At 34.6% G+C, this 21,012-nt stretch overlaps 4 protein-coding genes across 5 annotated transcripts; 1 reads left to right on the plus strand and 3 right to left on the minus strand.

Annotated features, from left to right (window-relative positions):
* Positions 1-520: 520 nt before the first annotated feature.
* LOC131020786 (jasmonoyl--L-amino acid synthetase JAR6-like) lies at positions 521-3,927 on the plus strand. Its single transcript, XM_057949807.1, has 5 exons — positions 521-691; positions 969-1,279; positions 1,576-1,677; positions 1,765-2,279; positions 2,925-3,927. Exons 2-5 carry the CDS (start codon positions 975-977, stop codon positions 3,716-3,718), a joined length of 1,716 nt encoding a protein of 571 aa, XP_057805790.1. The 5' UTR covers positions 521-691; positions 969-974; the 3' UTR covers positions 3,719-3,927.
* A 1,663-nt stretch (positions 3,928-5,590) lies between these two features.
* On the minus strand, positions 5,591-7,466 carry LOC131020787 (probable WRKY transcription factor 46). The gene is made up of 3 exons (XM_057949809.1): positions 6,990-7,466; positions 6,599-6,727; positions 5,591-6,123 (listed from the first exon to the last, which is right to left on the minus strand). Exons 1-3 carry the CDS (start codon positions 7,253-7,255, stop codon positions 5,742-5,744), a joined length of 777 nt encoding a protein of 258 aa, XP_057805792.1. The 5' UTR covers positions 7,256-7,466; the 3' UTR covers positions 5,591-5,741.
* A 1,121-nt stretch (positions 7,467-8,587) lies between these two features.
* LOC131020788 (uncharacterized) lies at positions 8,588-16,177 on the minus strand. Of its 2 annotated transcripts, none has more exons than XM_057949810.1 (11): positions 15,914-16,177; positions 15,388-15,566; positions 14,652-15,156; positions 14,345-14,492; positions 13,696-13,809; positions 12,873-13,584; positions 11,450-12,295; positions 11,160-11,229; positions 10,501-10,661; positions 9,237-9,303; positions 8,588-9,121 (listed from the first exon to the last, which is right to left on the minus strand). In XM_057949810.1, the coding sequence occupies exons 2-11, from the start codon at positions 15,556-15,558 to the stop codon at positions 8,967-8,969; spliced, it is 2,949 nt and encodes a 982-aa protein (XP_057805793.1). In that variant the 5' UTR covers positions 15,559-15,566; positions 15,914-16,177; the 3' UTR covers positions 8,588-8,966. The 2 variants fall into 2 exon arrangements, with proteins under 2 accessions (XP_057805793.1, XP_057805794.1); XM_057949811.1 differs by having other exon boundaries at positions 15,388-15,569.
* A 2,909-nt stretch (positions 16,178-19,086) lies between these two features.
* LOC131020789 (transcription factor TRY-like) lies at positions 19,087-20,228 on the minus strand. Its single transcript, XM_057949812.1, has 3 exons — positions 19,991-20,228; positions 19,804-19,891; positions 19,087-19,675 (listed from the first exon to the last, which is right to left on the minus strand). The coding sequence occupies exons 1-3, from the start codon at positions 20,043-20,045 to the stop codon at positions 19,549-19,551; spliced, it is 270 nt and encodes an 89-aa protein (XP_057805795.1). The 5' UTR covers positions 20,046-20,228; the 3' UTR covers positions 19,087-19,548.
* Between the last annotated feature and the right edge of the window lie 784 nt (positions 20,229-21,012).

Genomic DNA, 21,012 nt, shown 5'->3' on the forward strand with positions numbered 1-21,012 from the left:
AAAAAAAGTCATATTGTTGATTATTATCACCATTACTATATATATACTCCCTCCGTCCCAATTTTTAGTATCCAACTTTCCTTTTTTGGCCGTCCCACATTTCAGTATCCATTTCTATTTTTAGTAAAAGTAAGTAGGTGGGACCCTTACTCCACTTTAATTATTTTAACTCTCACATAAAATGTGGGATCCTTATTCGACTCACAACACATCAATCACTTTATTAAAACTCGTGCCGTTATCATCCTAATACCAAAAGCCGGGACGGAGAGAGTATTAAGAATATAATAAGACAAATATTTAGCAGTGAAATAGTGGATTCCAATGTCATTAGCCACTCTTGCCATGAAAGAAACTGAATGCTCCACTACAAAACTTCCACCAAGGGTACTCTTGGTATTTCACTTCCCCATTTCTCTCTCTCTCTCTCTCACACACACACATTCCTCTCCCACTTCACTCTATATAAATCGAACAAGTGTGTGGACTATTCCACAACATTTCTGCAAAGTGAAATTTAAAGAAGCAAAAATTTCAGCTGACATATCACATAAATTGTTATTCATTTCTCTTGTCTCATATCCTCCATTCATCCAAATACTCCACATCTCTCTCTCTCTCTCTCTCTACACAAGTGAGAGAAAGCTCCCACTCTGCAAACCGTTGGAGTATCGTTCATCATCTACATCTAGTGAGTTGGCTTTCTCAATTCATTTGAATTGTTGTAAATGTTTTGTGTTTTTGACGTTTGCTTCTCATGATTGATTAACATACGATACATTATCTGAATGTATATATATATAATAGAATTTCTCAAATCACACTCTTGGAATTAGGAGATATTTTCTCTATTTTCTTAGTCATCGTTTTGCAATGAAAATTTTACAACCAAATTAAACGCACCGTAAATGGAATTTCCCTAAATTTTGGCAACTTTGGATTTGATGTTTTGAAATTAAATTCCTCAGTTGAACATGTTGGAGAAAATGCAAGAAAGAGTAGACATGGAGGCGGTTATGGAGGAATTCGAGTCGTTAACGATGGATGCAGGGAGAGTTCAGAGGGAAACACTGCAGAGAATCTTGGAAGAAAATGGTGGATGTGAGTATCTCTCTCGATTGGGTCTCAATGGAAGAACTGATCCACAAAGCTTCAAGGCATGTGTCCCCATCGTCACTCACGCCGACATCGAACCCTACATTCGCCGCATCGCCGACGACGACGGCGGCGATAACTCATCCATCATCACCGCCAAACCCATCCCCGCCATTTCCTTGAGGTCAGTCGCCCAATTTTGATTTTGCACGTGAACTTAAAATTCTGCTAATACTTTTGATTTTTCGAAACGACAGTCGATTTTCGGCGAATTAATGCCGGTGCGGACATAACTACATTGCTTAATACATCGGCCGTTTAAGCCATATAGATCTTTCGAGCATTCACTTTGATTGATAATTCATGTAAAATTAAAATTTGATGAAAATTCGCGTATTTATTTTCAAAAAGTCTTGATAATTCATTTTATTATTTTTTTTAAAAAAATAAAAGTTAAAATTTGATTTTTGTCTTTTTCAGTTCTGGCACTACCCAGGGGAAGCCAAAGTACCTACCGTTCAACGATGAATTGGTGGAAAACACCATGCAAATTTACAAGACCTCGTTTGCCTTCAGAAACAGGTAAGAAATCAATCGATGAGTTCAACTGTTCAACGTAGCATTTTTTCAGGAAAAAAATAATAATAAAATGATGGGCTTCCCAAACAGGGAATACCCAATCGACAACGGGAAAGCGTTGCAGTTGATCTACAGCAGCAAGCAATTCAAGACGAAGGGCGGCCTCCGCGCCGGCACTGCCACCACCCACCTCTTCAGCAGCGCCGAGTTCAAGCAGACGCTGCGGGCGACGCAGCGGCCGTGCTGCAGCCCCGACGAGGTGATCTTCGGCGGCGACTACCACCACTCCCTATACTGCCACCTCCTCTGCGGCCTCATCTTCCGCCACCAAGTCCAGCTCATCTCCTCCACCTTCGCACACAGCATCGTCCACGCATTCCGCACCTTCGAGCAGATCTGGCACCACCTCGTCGCCGACATCCGCCGCGGATCCCTCAGCAGCCGCGTCACCTCCGCGCCGATCCGGTCCGCCATGGCGAAGCTGCTCAAACCCGACCCGGACCTCGCCGACGCCATCCAGAGCAAATGCACGAGCCTCAGCAACTGGTACGGATTGATCCCGGAGCTGTTTCCGAACGTCAAGTATGTGTATGGAATCATGACAGGTAGGGTTGGATCCTGAACAATCCTAAATAAGAAAAGTATTTTTTAAAGTGACATTTGCGGTAAAATAGGCGAATTTTCAAATTATAACCTCTCCCCATGACTTTTAAAATTTCAAAAAAAGTATACTATATTTGAATTTTATTCTGATTTTTCATACTAAACAATCCTAAATAAGAAAAGTATTTTTTAAAGTGACATTTGCGGTAAAATACGCGAATTTTCAAATTATAACCTCTCCCCATGACTTTTAAAATTTCAAAAAAAGTATACTATATTTCAATTTTATTCTGATTTTTCATACGTGTATGAAATACCCCAATTAGAAGTTGATTTTAATTTTTTTTTTTTTTACTTAGATTTTTTGATACCTAAGTGTGAGAGATAATAAAAGTGGCATAATAAAATTGATCTATCCGTCCCTCACTTTTAAGTATAAAAAAATCTAAGTCAAAAGTCATAAAATCAGCTTATATTTGAGGGATTCATATTCGTTTTTAAAAATTAAAAAAACAATTGAAGACAGTGTATTTTTTTTTTTCAAATTTTAAAGGTCATTAGAAAAATCAAAATTTATTAAAAGTTAATGTATTTTACGATAAATGTCCCTTTCATTACTAATATTTTATGTATTCAACTTTCAACAGGATCCATGGAGCCCTACATTAAGAAATTGAGGCACTATGCCGGAGAGATTCCGTTGATTAGCGCCGATTACGGCGCTTCCGAAGGCTGGATCGGGGTGAATGTTAACCCGGCGTTGCCGCCGGAGGAGGCAACGTTCGTGGTGCTTCCGAACGTCGGCTACTTCGAATTCATCCCCTTGGACGGCGGCGCCGCCGTCGGGCTGACCGAGGTGGAGGTCGGGAAGGAGTACGAGGTGGTGACGACGAGCTTCGCCGGATTGTACCGCTACAAGCTCGGCGACGTGGTGAGGGTGGCGGGGTTCCGGAACGGGGCGCCGGAGCTGAGGTTCGTGTGCCGGCGGAACGTGGTGCTGAGCGTGAACGTGGACAAGAACACGGAGACGGACCTGCAGGCGGCGGTGGAGGCGGCGGCGCGCGCGGCGGCGGCGGAGAAGGTGGAGGTGGTGGACTACACGAGCTGCGTGGACGCGTCGTCGGAGCCGGCGAGGTACGTGGTGTTCTGGGAGATGAGCGGCGGCGCGAGCGACGAGGTGGTGGAGGAGTGCTGCAACCGGCTCGACCGGTCGTTCGAGGAGGCCGGCTACGTGGCCATGCGGAAGATCAACGGGATCGGGCCGCTCGAGCTGAGAATCTTGAGGAGGGGAACCTTCCAGAAGGTGATGGACCACTTCGTCGGATTGGGCGGCGCCGTCAGCCAGTTCAAGACGCCGCGCTGCGTCGGCGCCGACAATGGGAAGCTGATGCAGATATTGGCGGCGAATGTTGTCAAGAGCTGCTTCAGCACTGCGTATTGACTGCGCGAGTTTATATATATATATATATATATATATAGCTGCATGTGTTTCTTTTCTAATTAGTGAAATGAATTTTGAGTTGATATATAGATGCATGGCAGTTGTGTGTTTAGTAAATAAGAGTGTGAGTTGATAGATGCTTTCGAATGCACTCTCGTGTAATTTTGGAAATTGAAATGTTAATAATATACTACTCGTTCCGTCCCAAACGAAATGTCCTACTCCCTCCGTCCAGACTTTTGGTATCCAGTTGAGAACGACACGGATTTTAATAAAGTGATTGATGTGTTGTGAGTGGAATAAGGGTTCCACATTTTATGTAAGAGTTAAAATAATTAAAGTGGAGTAAGGGCTCCACTTACTTTTACCAAAAATAGAAATGGATACTAAAATGTGGGGCGGCCAAAAAAGGAAAGTTGGATACTAAAAGTTGGGATGGAGGGAGTATTTCTTTTCGACACAGATTTTAAGAAATGTGTATAAAGTAGATAAAGTGGGTTGATGAAAATTATTTAAATATTACGTATAGAAAGAGAGTTTATTGTCAAAAAAAGAAACATGACATTTTATTTGGGACAACCTAAAAAGAAAAACATGACATTTTGTTTGGGACGGAGGGAGTATAAAGTCTTGTTTTAAATTTTTAATGATCTCAAACAGTAGTACTATTATAAAGGAATCGGGCTTGTTTAGTGGGCTCATGCCGCCATGTTAGGAGGCCCAATCTCGTATTAAAGTAAACTTACTCCACTAGAGCCCAGCCCATATATACACACTAAGTTACTAACCTTACTTATTATTATTATTTAAAAAGGCACTGCAGTGCATTTGGATGGACCGGGTCCTAATTAAAAGGAAGTAATATATTTTAATTGAATGTTAATAAATTTTCATTAGAACCCTAATTAATGGTAATTGATTAATATTGTGAATGGCTGCATGCACATGAATTTTGGCTTAATCAAATTAATTAAAAAATAATACTCATTCCGTCCACGAAAATTTTACGATGGAGTTGAAGACACGAGTTTTAATAAATACTAATTGAGAAATGTTATAAAACATACATTCTTAGTGGAGTACACTAATTTCCACGTGTATTGTCTCATCTTCTCCGTCGACAACGAATACTGCACACCTCATCACCTCCGGTGCCGCCACAGTAAACCCTAATTTTCAGGCGATCTGTGATATTTTGTAGGGAAGAAACTCCATGCATATATGGTAATGCTAGGCTTTGTTTTATTTAATGTATTTAAAAATATTTTTTTTACCTATATATTGAGCTCAACGTACGCTTTCTTAATTCATATATTCAAACTTCGCAGGTATATATATATATACTCCTTCCGTCCCACGAATTTTGACACGTATTTTTTTTTGGGTCGTCCCACAAATCTTGACACGTTTCTAAATATAATAACAATTAGCTAAATAATAAGGATTCTTAATTACCTTATCTCTTCTACTTTATCACTTTTATATTTTATTACCTACACACTTAAAACACTAATCTACAACTCCTTAATTCTCTTGCCGAAATCAAACGTGTCAAGATTCGTGGGACGGAGGGAGTATATATTAATATACGTATTGATTAATCAAGCTGTCCATTATATTGTACATATTAAGATTGATTATACATCATCATTTATATAATGAAAATAACCATAAAACCATTATTAATTTTGAATTGCTATTCAATAAATTGAATGTTACATTATATCAAACATATGTATACTTTCCATCCCGAAATTTAGTTTGTCCCACAATTAACAAAAATTGCACCCCATTAAAATTAAAAAATTAATCAGCCAAAAAAAATCAAAAACAAAAATTAAGATTTAAAATATACAATTGCCACATTGGAAGAGGTAAAATAGGCACTAGTTGGTATTAATATCACCCGAGGAATACCTCAAATCTCTCATAAATAAATAATATTATATCATACAAATTAATTAATTAATTCCCATTTCTCTATGTCTCTCAAATTAAACACATAAAACCTACGGCCTTAGCTTCAAATCTTGCTTTGTTGAACATGTGAGAGATAGTCATGAGACGAAGCCTCAAGAAAAGAAGCATCAAAATCAATTAAGAAATCCAAATCTCCAAGTGGGAACGACGTCGTCTCCGGATCTAGGAAGTTGCTGAGGTGACACGTGGACATTGATGTTGGCTCCAACAAGATCAACGGTGGTGATTCATGTTTCATGAGTTGATTGGATTCGCCCACGTTGGTTTCTGCGGTAACGACGACGTTTTCTTTGCTCCGGTTTACACCACAACTGTGTTTTCCTTTGTAGACGATCTTCAATATAGACGGGTCGTCTTCCCCTCGCTGTACTTGTTTCGTCGCTAAACAACTTCGTGTGTTGCGATAAGTGCATCGGTAATACGCTCTGTTATATTTGATCGAATGGGATTTAGTCGCTAAACAACTTCGTGTGTTGCGATAAGTGCATCGGTAATACGCTCTGTTATATTTGATCGAATGGGATTTAGTGTCTCATAATTTTCTATATGTCGGAGTGTCTCATTATCATATATATTAGTTTAATAATATTTTATATATATATAAAATATTTATTATAATGTTGCAGGTTGTACTTAATTTTTATTTCAAAAAATTGAGTTAAAAATAATATAACCCTAATATATGAAATTATTAACTAATAAATGTGAAATTAAATGATAGAAAATAATTATATATCCTAATTAATAGTTACAAAATAAAATTAAAACATACGAAACTGAAATTGAAGAAGAATGAGAAATATATCCAAATAAATTTAATTCATACTAGTATTTAATTTTATAACCATGTCTTAATTTTAAATAAATTTAAAAAATGACAAAAAGGATAATGTCCCTCACCTTGGATGAGTAGCCCCCAAAATATCTTTTTGTCCATATTTTCTCCAATTATACCCATCTTCATGCTGATCTTCAGAGCTTGTTTCACAACAAACATGCACTTCTTCACTCCATCTCTCCAAACTCTTTCTGCAAAACCCAAATTTTGAATCAAACAAAACCCCATTTAATTAAGCATTAATAGTTTGATCTTGCAAATAGATAACCCCCAAAAAAAAAAAAATAGAGACGACAAAGCACAACCCAGATGATAAAACGTACGCTTCCCTCCGATAAGTAATTAAGTCGAGGGTTTGAGTCACCCAGTGGACTATGCGTTGTATAACTTCTTAAAAAAAACCCTAAAAACAAAGAGAAAAAACATAAACCATCAATGTGGGAAAGTATTTACCTTTTCTTAGGAACATAACCTTCAGTTGTTGGACCAAAATGAAGCAAATTAGTTGAATCTTCTCCTTTTTGAAGAGAATCCATGTAACTAAGCAGTCGTAATGCATTATCATAACAAGAAACGATTTTCTCAATCAAGAAGCCACAATCACTTGGATTTGAGTGGTGATGAAGCTGCTTTTTTAGCCTATTGCTAAGCTTCATGCCGTGATTTAGCTGACTGATTACACCGTCGATATCTCGTCCCCAACTTTCAGCGTTTTCCATCTCGATCGAATTCTTTAGGGTATTTGATTTGGATGGTTATAATTATTTTGGGTAACACAAATGATGTAGACAAAAGAAAAAAAAAAAAAAAAGGAAATATGAAAGCTTCTCAAGAATGGGAATAGGGGTGAGGATGGTGATAGTTGAAGTTCTTGAAGGATTTAAAGAAGGAATTATGAGTTTTTAATGGCTAGTTGGGTTTTTCATGAATACATAATACTATATATTTATGTGTGTCAATATATAATCATGGGAGGATTATAAATGATAGTCAACCATTTCAAAATTTTAATGCAAGCTAGTGTGTTAATTTTATATTTTGTTGTAGAATTCAAATACTTCATTTTTTGTCGTTACAAGTCATTAAAGACTTTCCCACCTCATAATATGGTCTATTGGAGTAATTCGATGCTCCACATAGTGTTTCTATTTTTTTAAAAAAAAATTGTAGGTGGATGTGATTCTGACATTGTTATATATAATTATATATAAATATTATTTTACTGACAAATATAGAAAGTTTAGGTTAACTATGTAGGAAGAAGACAAACACAAAAAAAGATTAATATATAATGTTATAATGTTCAATTAATAATTAAATTTTTTTTCCCCTACATTGCGGAACACTTGTAGGCCGCTTGAAGAAAAATATATATATTCCATTATGGTATAATTTGTTTGATTAATTAGTTAAATTTAAACGAAATGTTGATTTATATTAACTCGTTAACTTGCAAGCATACAGATAGGTTTTATTTTTATTTAATTAATTTTTATTTTATTTTTTAACTTTTTCGATTTTTTTAGATGATGCACACAGATAGTTTTGATGCCTTCATGGGCTGGCAATGAGTTGGAGGCAAAGGTTGCTCATTAGAACTAATTAAATACAATTAATATATAAATGTTTCTCGATTAAGTATATGTTTGTGTGAGAAAAGTCAAATTTGAGGAATAATTTTACTAATTAGTGCCTAATCTACACCCAAAAGGGCAACCCTATTTCCAGATTCTTAAACTTTTTCAAATATTTCATTAATTAATTCCTCTTTCTTTTGACATTCAAACTTAAATTATGCTTATAATTTCTTATATAGATTAATTTGGATTAAGTTGTCACATTGTATAGTGGCGAGCACATAAATTTGATGATATACACTTGCATCACGCAAGAAAGAATAGTAGATTAGGCTTTGCGTCATTTACTTTGAAATTTCGATATTTATTTTTGTTCTAAATATCAACAACAGGAATACAACAACTAAATTAATTAATTAAAAACTGCCTCAGATCATTCTCCCATCAGATAACTATTTTAAGTATCTTAAAATAGACAGTCGTAATCTACTATTATCATTATACATATAAAAAATCAATTACTATTAAATTAGCTTACAATCATTCATCAAATAGTCATACAACATTCTTGGGGTGGAGTCCTTTATTTCCCGTATCAAATTTAAAATAAATAATTTTCTTCTGAATCTAAATATTCAAGTTTAAGAAGCAGCTTTAAAGAAAAAAAGTTTAAGAAGCCGCTAAACTTCTTAAAGTGGGACACCAAGTGTGGTACATTGTTTAATAGCTTTTGTCCAACATGATCAAAACCTAAGATCATATCGAATTTCATCCCCGACACGAAGAACCTAACTTAGATAAGATTAAAGTTCAAGCTCGACTCGATTTATTTACACCACTAAACCCTAAACCCTCATACCAAGCTGGATTGCAGAAATCTGTTGTGCATTAGTGTAATCATCTTGGCAGCAGCAGTCTCCCTTGCTTCACAAGGATTAGCCTCTAAACCACCCTTTGCATCAAGCATGAAAGTTTTTCCTTTCACCACCACATTCGACACGAATTTACCTTAAAAAGAACCAAGACTTATTCACAATGTGACAGAGTATAAAGCATTTCAAGTAGTGGGGGCATCACGAACATAGAAAACGAAGTAGTAAGAGAACGGATGAAGATGTCTCACCATCAGAAGATTCAGTTAGATACCGTGGCAGTCTCCAGTTATTCCTCTGACATGTATACTCCAAATCCTACCAAGTGAAATACTGACAACGATGTAAGAAATGACAAGAAAAACGACGAAGCAGAGCTAGACTGCTAGTAGTTCAAATGCATAAGAAATTGTAATGAAATATGAAAATAATGGCTCTCAAGACTAATTATAAGTGGCAAGTATAGGATAAGTCTCAGATAGGAGAGTGTATAAAACCCATGGAATTTTCCCAACAAAGAGATACGAAGTGATTGTCAAAGATGGAAGACGAAATTGAAGCAACTAAGCAACTGCATATCACATGCCGCATTTGGACATTTTTGGAAGGTGTTTGGCTAAGCTTATTTTAAAGAGCTTATAAGCTCTAAAGCCTCTAATAACTAATAAAATGTAGTTTTTCAAGAGCTTATAAGTTGTTAAAGTGTTTGGATAATTGAGCTTATAACAAGAGATAGGAAGTCGAAGAATGATGAACTTGAAAAGGTATATGATGAAAAAATAACAAATTATAAATGAATAATATTCGTAAAATGATTGTTTATGAAAAAATAAGCTAGGGTAGAGGAACTTATTTTTTAAGGAGCTTATAAGCTCTTGCAGCTTATTTTTAGAGCTTATTGTTTAGGAGCTTATTTTGTCAAACATTTTGAAGGAGCTTATAAGCTTAGCCAAACACCCTCTTAGTGTGCATTAGCAACCTCTATTTTTGAACCTTTTAAGAGAGTAGGCACCAAATCATATCGAATAGAACAATACTTTTATGGACATATACTTACATATTTTTTATTCCATGGACATATACTTACATTAGTACATTATGTAATGCTATGTCTGTAAGTTGGCATCCTAAGTTTAAAGGATAAATATTCAAGATGATGTAAATTTACATGTTCAAAAATGTTCTAATGAAGGGTCCGCGTGGCATTGAGAGAAATTATAGACCACGGGGGGTTGCTTTGGATTATAGCTTGGATTTATAAAAATGATATAGGCTTTTCTACTCCATAGTTTGACAGATCGAACAATTTTGAGTGTTAGATCATCTAATGCTTCAAATGCTCTGTCTTATGTATTGTAAATCCAAGTTATCACCCAAAATGTATAATGATAAGCTCACTAACGCAGGATAGCACACACTTGTTCACTTAAGATAAGAACTTATTGACTAATGTAATGCCTTTTTTTTCAGCAGATAAAAAGAAAAACTGACAAATCTCCCAAGAAAGAAACTCACTTGACATGATGACTTTCCAGGAAGATAGGCTTCAGATAATCTGGTGGGCTTCCCATGTTGAGACTTGCTGTTTTCATCTTGTGTTCCGTTCCCCATTACTGAGCGAAACTTCCCACTAATGACGGAATTAATACATTGACGGGCTAAATCAACTTCTCCATCTAAATATAAAATTGCATAAATGTTACTTTTGTTGTAGGCAATACATATAACATGGAGTAACCATATACTATAATCCATATCATAGGATTTCTATCTTATAATTTTCTTCCAAAAGGAATATTTGCATTTTTGTGCAATAAGCCAAAACTTTTTGCCGAACTATGCTTTCAAGAAAAGAAAATGCCTTATCCCTTGATTTCTATCGGAATATACTCAAGTACAAGAACTATCAAGTTATAAAATTAATTCGCATATAACTAGATCAACTCATCGATTCAATTACCCCATGGTTAAACTACATAAAAAGTTTTAATCAGTTAGCAACATAAAATAGGGCATAGGAGAGAAACCATATGCTTGCATCTATATCTTTCTTTCCATCAGGATTTTTTTTTTTAAAACAAGAAATACATGAAAATCACACCTAAAAAGAAAATGATCACAAAATCGTAAAGAAAACCCCAACATGGATAAAGAAGGCATGAAAGGTAACTTACGATCCCTTATTCTGGCAACATTATCTTCACATAATGCTAGTGTATCCTCCATAGTGCAGATTTGGGAGTACTGCCAAAGTAAGTATTGTTATGGAAGTATCTTTGTATGCATATAAATCAGAAGTTTTACACTTATAGAGCTAACAGTCCAATTTTTACAGAATTATATTAAATATGGGTAGTAAAAGCTAATCTTTACAGTTTAGTAGTATATAGTGATAGATAACATGGTACTATTAACTAATGTATATTGAAAGAGCAATCATGGAAAAGAATTATCAAGAGATTACCAGTTCTCGTCTTTTTCTATAAAGAAGTGCCAAGGCATTCTGCAGCTGGTCTGAAGCTGATATAGATATAGTATTTGCTCCTAAATCGTTTTTACGATTAGCCTCAGACTGAGCTAGCTGGTTTCCCATTACAGCAATACCAGTGTGATTGCACTGGTGTGTATGATCACCCATGTCTCCAGATACAATCTCATCTCTGCTTCGAATATGATCTTGCCTAAGAGATTCCAATGTACTCTGTACTTCTACAATGTCCTTAATTTCTGCCTGAAGCTGAGCTTGTCGGTTCCCTCTTGAAGCAGTACCAGTTTCGTTATTCGTGTTAGTAAGATAACCCTCATCTCCAGTGCGATTGCACTGGAGATGAGGATGATTGTTTCCCTGTTGAGCTAGCTGGTTTCCCATTACAGTAATACCAGTGTGATTGCCATGGTGTGTATGATCACCCATGTCTCCAGATACTATCTCATCTTTGCTTCGAATATGATCTGACCCAAGAGATTCCAGTGTACACTGTACTTCTACAATGTGCTTAATTTCTGCCTGAAGCTGAGCTTGTTGGTTCCCTGTTGAAGCAGTACCACTTTGGTTCTCCGTGTTAGTAAGATAACCCTCATCTTCAAATACCTTCTCATATCTTCTTTGAGACTCATTTGACCTAAAAGAATCCAATGTACCTTGTACTTCTACATTGTGCTTAGTTTTAGCCTCAAGCTGAGTTCGTTGGTCCCCTGATGAAGTACTACCAGTTAGGTTGCACGTGTTAGTGAGATAGCCCTCGTCTCCAGATACTTTCTCATCTCTTCTTTGAGTAAGATTTGACTCTAAAGAACCCGCCATATCCACCTAGTAAATGCATTTAAGACATAGATAAGTAGACCAAAACTCAAGCTCAATTTTTTTTGCAACCTAAAAGACTGACAGATGCACACAAGCGCATGCGGACACGGAGAATTGTTCGAGTATTGTTAGTGCATGTAACCATACGGACCAAATATCATGATAGTTACTAGACTATCAGTTGCAGAAAGTTTGATATGGTAAAACCTGCACCTAGATACTACATAATATCACCTGGAGGGGGGGGGGGGGTTACTTTTGAGGATTAGCTTAGACAGATAAAAAGACTAACAAGTAAAACGCTCAATTATCTTATCAATGATGAAAAATAAACGCTCCCTAATAGTATTGTGACACTTCAAACATACAGAGAGTATACTTGTATGTTTGTATTATTATGCATTTTCTATCAAATCATGTGTGTTTCGTCAGGTTAAGCCACACAAGTACTGCAAATATATATGAGTTTCTTTCCTATTTTGATGAGCATATTGTCTTTATACAGTTTCAGTTAAAATGGTGCATCTAATAGAAACCACTAACACACCATATAAGCATATATCTAGTGAAGTAATTTTCTTACCTTCAAATCTGGTACAGCTTCTTGAAATTGCACAAAATTTTTCAGAGATTGATTTTTCTTTCTCCTATAGTGATGAACTATTATTTTCGTATTCGGCATCTTATTATCTGCACTATCGGTGCAAATATTAGACACGCCGTTTATATTCGTTGTGTTCAACGCCCTTGGTGGACTAGCTGATATAATCTTGCAACATTCAACTCTTTCTTCATCTAAAATTTCAGGACAGATTCTCCTTTCATCGTTTTGACTAGAATCTCCAACATCATGCTTTTCTTTGAGTTTCTCTCTCAAACTGTTATCTGCTACTGTCTTTCCAAACAATCGTCTAGACTGACCAGTTACAGGATCATTGCTCTGAGCATCTGCTTTTTCAAGGATGATTATGTTAGCCGCCTCCATAGTAGGAACTGTATCAACCTTCACCAACATCTCATACAGGCCTCTCGAACGGCTAGATGACAAACCCTTGTCGGGTTGCTCGTTACCATCAGCTAAGTTCTCAAGAACTCCATTTTGGCTGCTTTCAGCAGAATCCGGAATTTCAAATCTTTTGGCGAACTTGCTTGTGAGATTACAATATTTTTCTGTGCTCTGAAAGATATCAGCAGGAGGACTAGCCACTCGTCCAGGAGATGAATCTCCAAACTTTTTATTTCTGTAACAATTCTCGCTAGCTTTTTGGTCAGAAGAGTTCATTTCCATCTCCAACCTGTTATTAACAGTATGATCCAAGCCATAGCCATTATATTTCAAAAAAAGAAAATTAAAGATTTTCTTCTGAGCTGCTTGTGATGTGTGAACTGATTATCATTAACCTTACCTCGCAAACCAGGACAAGATTATCTCCATGTAAGGAAGCATGTAATGTAACTTAACAAGGGGGGTTGTTTTCCACAAGCCATTAGCAAACTTTTCCGCTAAAGGGCCCTGTACACTGACAAAAATGGGAATGTGTTAGTTGTCAGAAAGCCAATTAACACCAACCTATCTAATTAAACACAATATCCATACATTCATCCAGAATCACTCAACCTCTTACTCCAAGCAGTCCCTAAAGATGTCCTTGACTTCATTGAAATTTTAACATAGAATGTCCTCTTCCCTACCATCTATTGTTTGACAATTACTCACCTAATACATCAGCTCACCAATCCCGAAGTGATTATGATAATTTTTGAAAAAATATGTTTTGCAATAGCCTCAAACAACCACAAACCATAATAATTGAAATTTGCATAACAATTAAATGAAATTGGAAAGAGATTAAACTAAGAACTTTCCAGACAATTTTGGTTGCTGAAAGCAAACAAAGATTACTGCATATCTTTTGACATAAGAAGAGGCTTAAAGGAAGCCCATCCTCTTTGAGACCAAGTAACAGTGGCAAGCAATGAATTTACATCAATAAGTCATTTAACTATCGCGGTCGCAAGGAGTAGCACATAAATGGAAAGCACAATATGACTGACCTCTCAACAAGAAACTTAAGAGGAACTTGCTTGTGTTCATCGAACGATCCAGAGCATTGCATTATATAAAACCAAGCGGCTGACTTTTCTTTAGTTAGAGAATATGTCATATGGGTCTCCAAAACCTCAAGTTCAGAAATGCTGATGCCTGTTCCATGTACAAAACCATGAGGGTTAAGTTTCTCTAAAATGAAGGATATATAGCAAACTAAGCAGGAGAAAACCCCAAAGTGACCATAGCAGTTCACATTAAAAATCTTTAAGTTTTTTACAGAATAATTATAAAAGGAAATGATGAATGCCATACCAGTGACATCCTTTACAACATCATACCCCAGCTGCAGAAACTCGGTATTATAAGTTGACAGGTTATCTCGCTTCCTCTTGCTACCAACTTTATTTCCTGCTGATATTTCTGAAGGGATGCTAGACTGATTGAGCTCTTTTACAATAAGTGACAAAGCACCTTCAGTGACAGCACCAGCTTGGAGCATACAATTTTCCTTCTTCGAATCAATTAGCAGCACTACCAACTTGGATATTGGCCATCCTTCCATATTAGGAACATCTCTAGATGCATCTAAACCTAGAGCAATATCACATGCATCCTTTATTGCTTTCTCGGTGACTGAAAGCCGCTCTTCAGTACCATCCAGCTCCTGCAGTTTACTTTCCTTCATCATCTTCATGAACGCAATCAGAGGCGGTCTGATGACAATGGCTAACTTGCAGAAATTCGCAAATTCTAGGAATACTAGATCTGGTTTCTGCTTCCTGTGGTGGTAATTGTAGAGCAAAACAACTGCATGCATCTAGTGCAATGAGAATGAACAAAGGCAGAGACCATCAGAACCCATGAAAAAGTGAATGGAAACATTTAGTTCAAAGTTCAAGTTAAAAGTCTCATTCACCCAACTAGCTCAGGTTCTTTTAGTGGAGATAAAATAAGAGGTTTTTGAATAAGACTAACCCCCTACCCCCATTTCCTTAGTTTATGATCTACCCTAATCTCATGCACAGAGATAAAAGAGGCAAATAGTGACCTGTTTGGCAACAGCTATCTGGACATCTTCTGAGGGAGGCACGTTAGAGAGTCTCAAGGGCAAAAGAGGATCAACTAAAGTCTCCATCAAAGCTTGCACCAAATCTTCAGTAGGGCTCACCGCCCATCCTGGCCCCACCTTTTCCGCAGCTGATTCTGATCCCGACGCCATTGCAATACCTTCTAGCAACACATCCAAAGAGAGACGTAAAGAAACAGAGAAACAGATACAGAATTTAATCTTGCTTCCCCGACATAAGAGCCCTAGATTGAGCAAAATAATTGAAACTTCGATGCCACATTTTCATAAGCAGATTATTACATGAGAAATAGATAAACCATTGCATGTAAACACAAACATGCAGGATAAATGACAAAAACCCCCCCAATTACTATATCTATATGTGAGACTGCAAAACAACAAAATCAAAGTCAAAATCAAAATCATAAACAGCCAAAAAAGGACTAATGCATGACAAAAAAAAAAGGGAAGTTCCAATCAAAGGCTGCACGAATACTACATTCACCTCTGGCCAGTAAACTTCAAACACAAACGCCGATTTACAGACTTGCTTCGTCTCTCTTGGAGGAATGCGGAGAGATTTTGAAAGTGAGAAGATTTTTAGGTGACTAGGGCTGTGTGTGTGTGTGTGTGTGTGTTCTTGAGAATCAAAGGAATCCTTTTTCAGCTTTTCCTTAAAAAGTAAAATAAACATCAATATTTTACTTCTGCTTCGGAAACTGATCTAACTTATAAAAGCGTCCAATTTCCAATTAATGCTTTATTTTAATTTCTGGAAGAAAAAAAAATCAAAAACGTTAGCACCCTATTTTCAACTCCAAAATATATATATATATATATATATATATATATATATATATATATATATATAATCTTTTTTTTATAAAAATAGTTAACTCAAATTACTAAAAAAAAAATACATTCTGACTATTACGAAAAATTCCAAAACAAAGAGAATTTTACAGCATTTGCTCTTTTTGCACCTGAAGTCTCAAAAACAACAAATGTCGCTAGAAAATATTTCTTCGGTTTGGATTTTTTTTTTTTTTTTTGAGCCAAGTGTTTTGGAAATTTATGTATTGACATAATGTGTTTTTCTAGTAATTTGAATTAATTATTATTATCATTATTTCAAAATAACAACAGATATAAAGTATTGCTAGTTAACACGATCTCATGTTTAATCTATAAACTAGATTTTCCATTCGTGTGATGCACGAAAAATATTTTATATTTTTAAAATTTTAAATTATATATATATATAATTATATTACATATGTTTGCATATGAGTTGAAGAAATGAAGATGCAGAAATGAAAATGTCGTATGATGTTGTGTTGGTGTGAGAGTATAAATATTGTAGTGTTTAGATTGGTGAAAATGTTGTTGAACGTGTGTGGTATATGGTGTGTGGGTTAGTGGATTGGGAAATTGATGGAATTTATTTTACTTTGTTTTATAATACGCACATTATAATATGTTTGTGGTTTGACCGGCAGTTTTAATTAGTGGAACATAATAATTTTTAATTTATTTATAATCTCAATATTAAATATAATTGCAAAATTGCCATTAAAATCAATTTCAAATTGATTTTCAATTGAAAACTCCTTTTTTTTTGTGTAGTATAGATAATTGTGAATGAATACTTAAGTTTTGTCGGCAAATCAGACAAAATGAATAAATCATATTTGAAAAATCACAAAATAAATAAATCACATTTGCAAAAATCTAGGTGAGTGAGACTTGACATGCACTTAAAATTTCTACCATTACTTGCTTGTGTAATTTTCTTTGTTCATATAATATTTTCTCTGTCCACTATTAAATTTGTCATTTTTGCTTATTCACAAAAGATATACGCATTCTATTTTTGATGAGTTTATCACTCGTAATATAATGAAAATTTTATTTCACTCGCAAGACATTCAACTATTTAATTAAAACACGTATAATTTTGAATTAGCTAGATATTTTTTTATTTGCCCAAAAAAAAGGAGAAACAGTAGACACGAATTTGCACCGTTTCAATATACCCTTATAGGGGAAGGCTAAAATAAGAACGCATCTTAAAATATAAATTAGGAACCATTTTCAGCCCTCAGATCATCAAGATCTACGGTTGATTCATCACCTTGTTGGATAAATTCATGGTCCTGAGTTCGAATCCCAAAGGTAGCAAAAAATTATTTTTCGCAATTCATGTCTTTATACAGTTTATTCATGCGTGTTATACATAAAATTCATGCATTGTTGCTGGTTCGTAATTCTTAAAATAAGGGTGGTTTATTGAATAACCGCCCCTACCCTTATATATATATATATATATATATATATATATATATATATAGGGATATATATATATATATATATATATAGGGAGAGGTTCAGGAAAGAACCATAAATAAAAGAAGACCGGAGAACCATTTTCAGCTATTCGATCATCAAGATCTACGGTGGATGCATCATCTTGTTGGATGAATGCAGATCCTGGGTTCGAATCCTGAAAGGAGCATTTTTTTTTTATGTTTTTGAGTGCATTAATTTTAACAGCGGATGCATTAATTTTTACAGTGAATGCATTAGATTTGATGGTTCTCCCGTTCTCACAAATAATGTAGTTCTCTCTAGAACCACTCTATATATATATATATATATATTGATAGATTGATATAATAATTGATTTTAGTCAAATAACTTGTCTTTTGTTGTTTCGTGGGCTAGCTATCTTGATAGTTCAGTCAAAGTGGACTAGTTGATCATGATTTTTTCAATTAGATTAACATTCGACTTAGTCAACTAAAAAATCTTCATCATCACATGCTCTTTAATTGCAAATGTCTGCATTACCATAAATATCCCAACAATACACTAAGGTACAATATATTCCTCACAAAATATTTTTAATTGTAACAACTGGTTATATCAATTTAATTTAATTTTTTTTTGGAGTAAGTATATACTATCTAGAATCTTGAATTGAGGTATATTTGAATGTAAAAACAATAAAATTTTAAGTATAATTTTATCATTCTCGGTATTACATAAGTTTAATTTCAAATATTGTATGTTACTTGACTTAAACACCATGAACGTAAGTTGTATATTTGAATTTAACACAATATTTACATTTTTTGCAATTTGCACGTGATTTTTCATCCGCTTTTTTATTTGTTGCGATGTTAATATGGATTTTAATTTAAAGTATAATTCTTTTTAAAAAATAGTAAAGTTGCATTCAAGTCGAGCCGTTCGATTAGGAATTTTGAAATTCAAGTTTGGCTAATTGATTCTAAACACATTAATTAAAACCTATTTAATGGGAGTACTCCACTACATAGACAATGCCGGCTAGGTTTGATATAATTTTGTTATTATAATAAATAATTTTGATGATCTATTTTTTCTTATTTTTTACTTTAAGAAGTATTTTTATTTTAGCTTATCCATATATAGGGTTAAATTCCATTGGGAAATTAAATATGTTGCGAAATTGTGAAACATTGAACAAATCAATAATTTTGATGAACATGTCAATAATTTTATTAAATATATTTTTGTTTGGAGTTTGAATCCTGAAATGCGAGATTTTCAACATATACGTATATTTATCAAAATACAAGATATTCAAATCCATCAACATGTATAAACATGTAGTTTATAATCTAATCTAAAGAATTGCTCAAATATATGCAAGGCTTACAACTTGCAATTTAATTCATATGCAACTTTCATGAAAACCAGCAACATACAAACATTGGGCACTCATCAATCTCACTAAGATTCTTGCACTAGGTAGACACATCAAGAATCATAATAATAATTCAACAAAACAACAAAAGGGGAATAGAAAAATAGCCCCAAAACACCTGTACCCACTACCACCCCTTCTAATATGACAAAGTACACATTAAATAGCTTAAATATACTCTCTCCGTCCCACTAATCACGATTCTAGACTTTTGAACACGATTATCAAGAAGAAAATTAATTAAAGGGTAAAAATTATATATAGAAAGTGGTGGAACTCACAATTTTTTGTGAGGGAAAACGGTTTTCTCTTTTAAAATAAGCCATTAAATAAGCCACTATTAATGCGACGACATAAATAAGAGATAAAAGGAATAAGTAATAAAGATCTCAAGACTTTTGTCTCCTATGATATTCCTTTCTTTTATCTGTAAAATTGTCACTATTTCTCATCAACCAAAATCTCTCAATCTCCTCAGCTTTCCTCCCAGGAAGTCTCCCAGCTATCAAACCCCACCTAAAAAAAACAGTAAAAAAAATTAAAAAAAAAAATTACGAAAACACGAAATTTAAAACCGATCAAGGTACGTTACTAATGAAATAAAATACGAGACTGAAACCTAGACGACGGTCGAGGGTGCTCACCTGTCCCCAACAAGCTTGTGCATTCTGTTGATGATGTCTTCTTCTTGATCAGTCATGTTCACAAACTCCCATTCAATACTGCTCACCTCTGCACCAAATTAAACTCCAAAAAATCAAGACAATTAAAAATCATATGATCATAACATTATATTTATTTTTTTGAGCTATGTGGGGAAGAAAGAGTGACCTTCACACAGAGGGTATTTCCGAATCTTGATCTGCTTCTGCCGACACTTATCCATAGCTACAGAGCTAGTTCTTGGAAATAAGAGAGCTTATCTCTCTCCCAAAAAAAAAAAGATGAGATTTTTTTACAAGTTGTATGATTCAAACTGGATATATATATAGAGAGAGGTATTTATATATTTATGTATTTAGACAAACAGTTGTGTAAGGAGAGAAGCAGTGGGAACCGTTGGTCCTACCAATCAAATTGACTAATAGTTGCTCACCATAACAATATTGAAGAACGAACCTATCTACCAATATTGTTACTGCAGTACCTGCAGTAAAATACATGAACTTTCAACAAATTCTGATTATTCTCATAATCTTTAAAATTTGAAAAAAACATACACAACTTTTTGATTTCTTCTAATTTTTCCCACGAGTATAAAATACTCTCAAATAGAAGCTGATTTTAGAGCTTTTGATTTAGATTTTTTTATACTTAAGCGTGTACATCGACTTTATTATGACATCTTTATTATCCATCACGCTTAAGTATCAAAAAATTTAAGTCAAAAGCCCTAAAATCGGCTTCTATTTTAGAGTATATTTCATACTCGTGGAAAAATTTAGAAAAAATCGGAAGGCTGTGTATTTTTTTTCAAATTTTAAAGGTCATGGGAAAAACCAGAATTTGTTGAAAATTCGTGTATTTTACGGCAAATATCCCTTATTATTATTATTATTATTATTATTATTATTATTATTATTATTATTATTAAAAAAATTGATTCATGTCCCGCTTAATTTATTGCAATTTCATTGTTATTATTTTCAATTTTCATAAATTACGTTAATTGGCCACGTTTTCTAAGAAGCTAGATACGGGAAACATGATTCATGGAGTACTTATTATTTTTATATTAGTATTTTCAAGAAAGCTAGTTTTTGTTTTTTTTGTGCTATGTAACTTGATTAGTGGAATATGAGGATAACTAATGGGAGTGAAGAAGAAAAATAAAAACGTAAATGACAAAGTCG

This window comes from Salvia miltiorrhiza, chromosome 4, assembly GCF_028751815.1.
Source record: "Salvia miltiorrhiza cultivar Shanhuang (shh) chromosome 4, IMPLAD_Smil_shh, whole genome shotgun sequence".
Lineage (NCBI taxonomy): Eukaryota > Viridiplantae > Streptophyta > Magnoliopsida > Lamiales > Lamiaceae > Salvia > Salvia miltiorrhiza.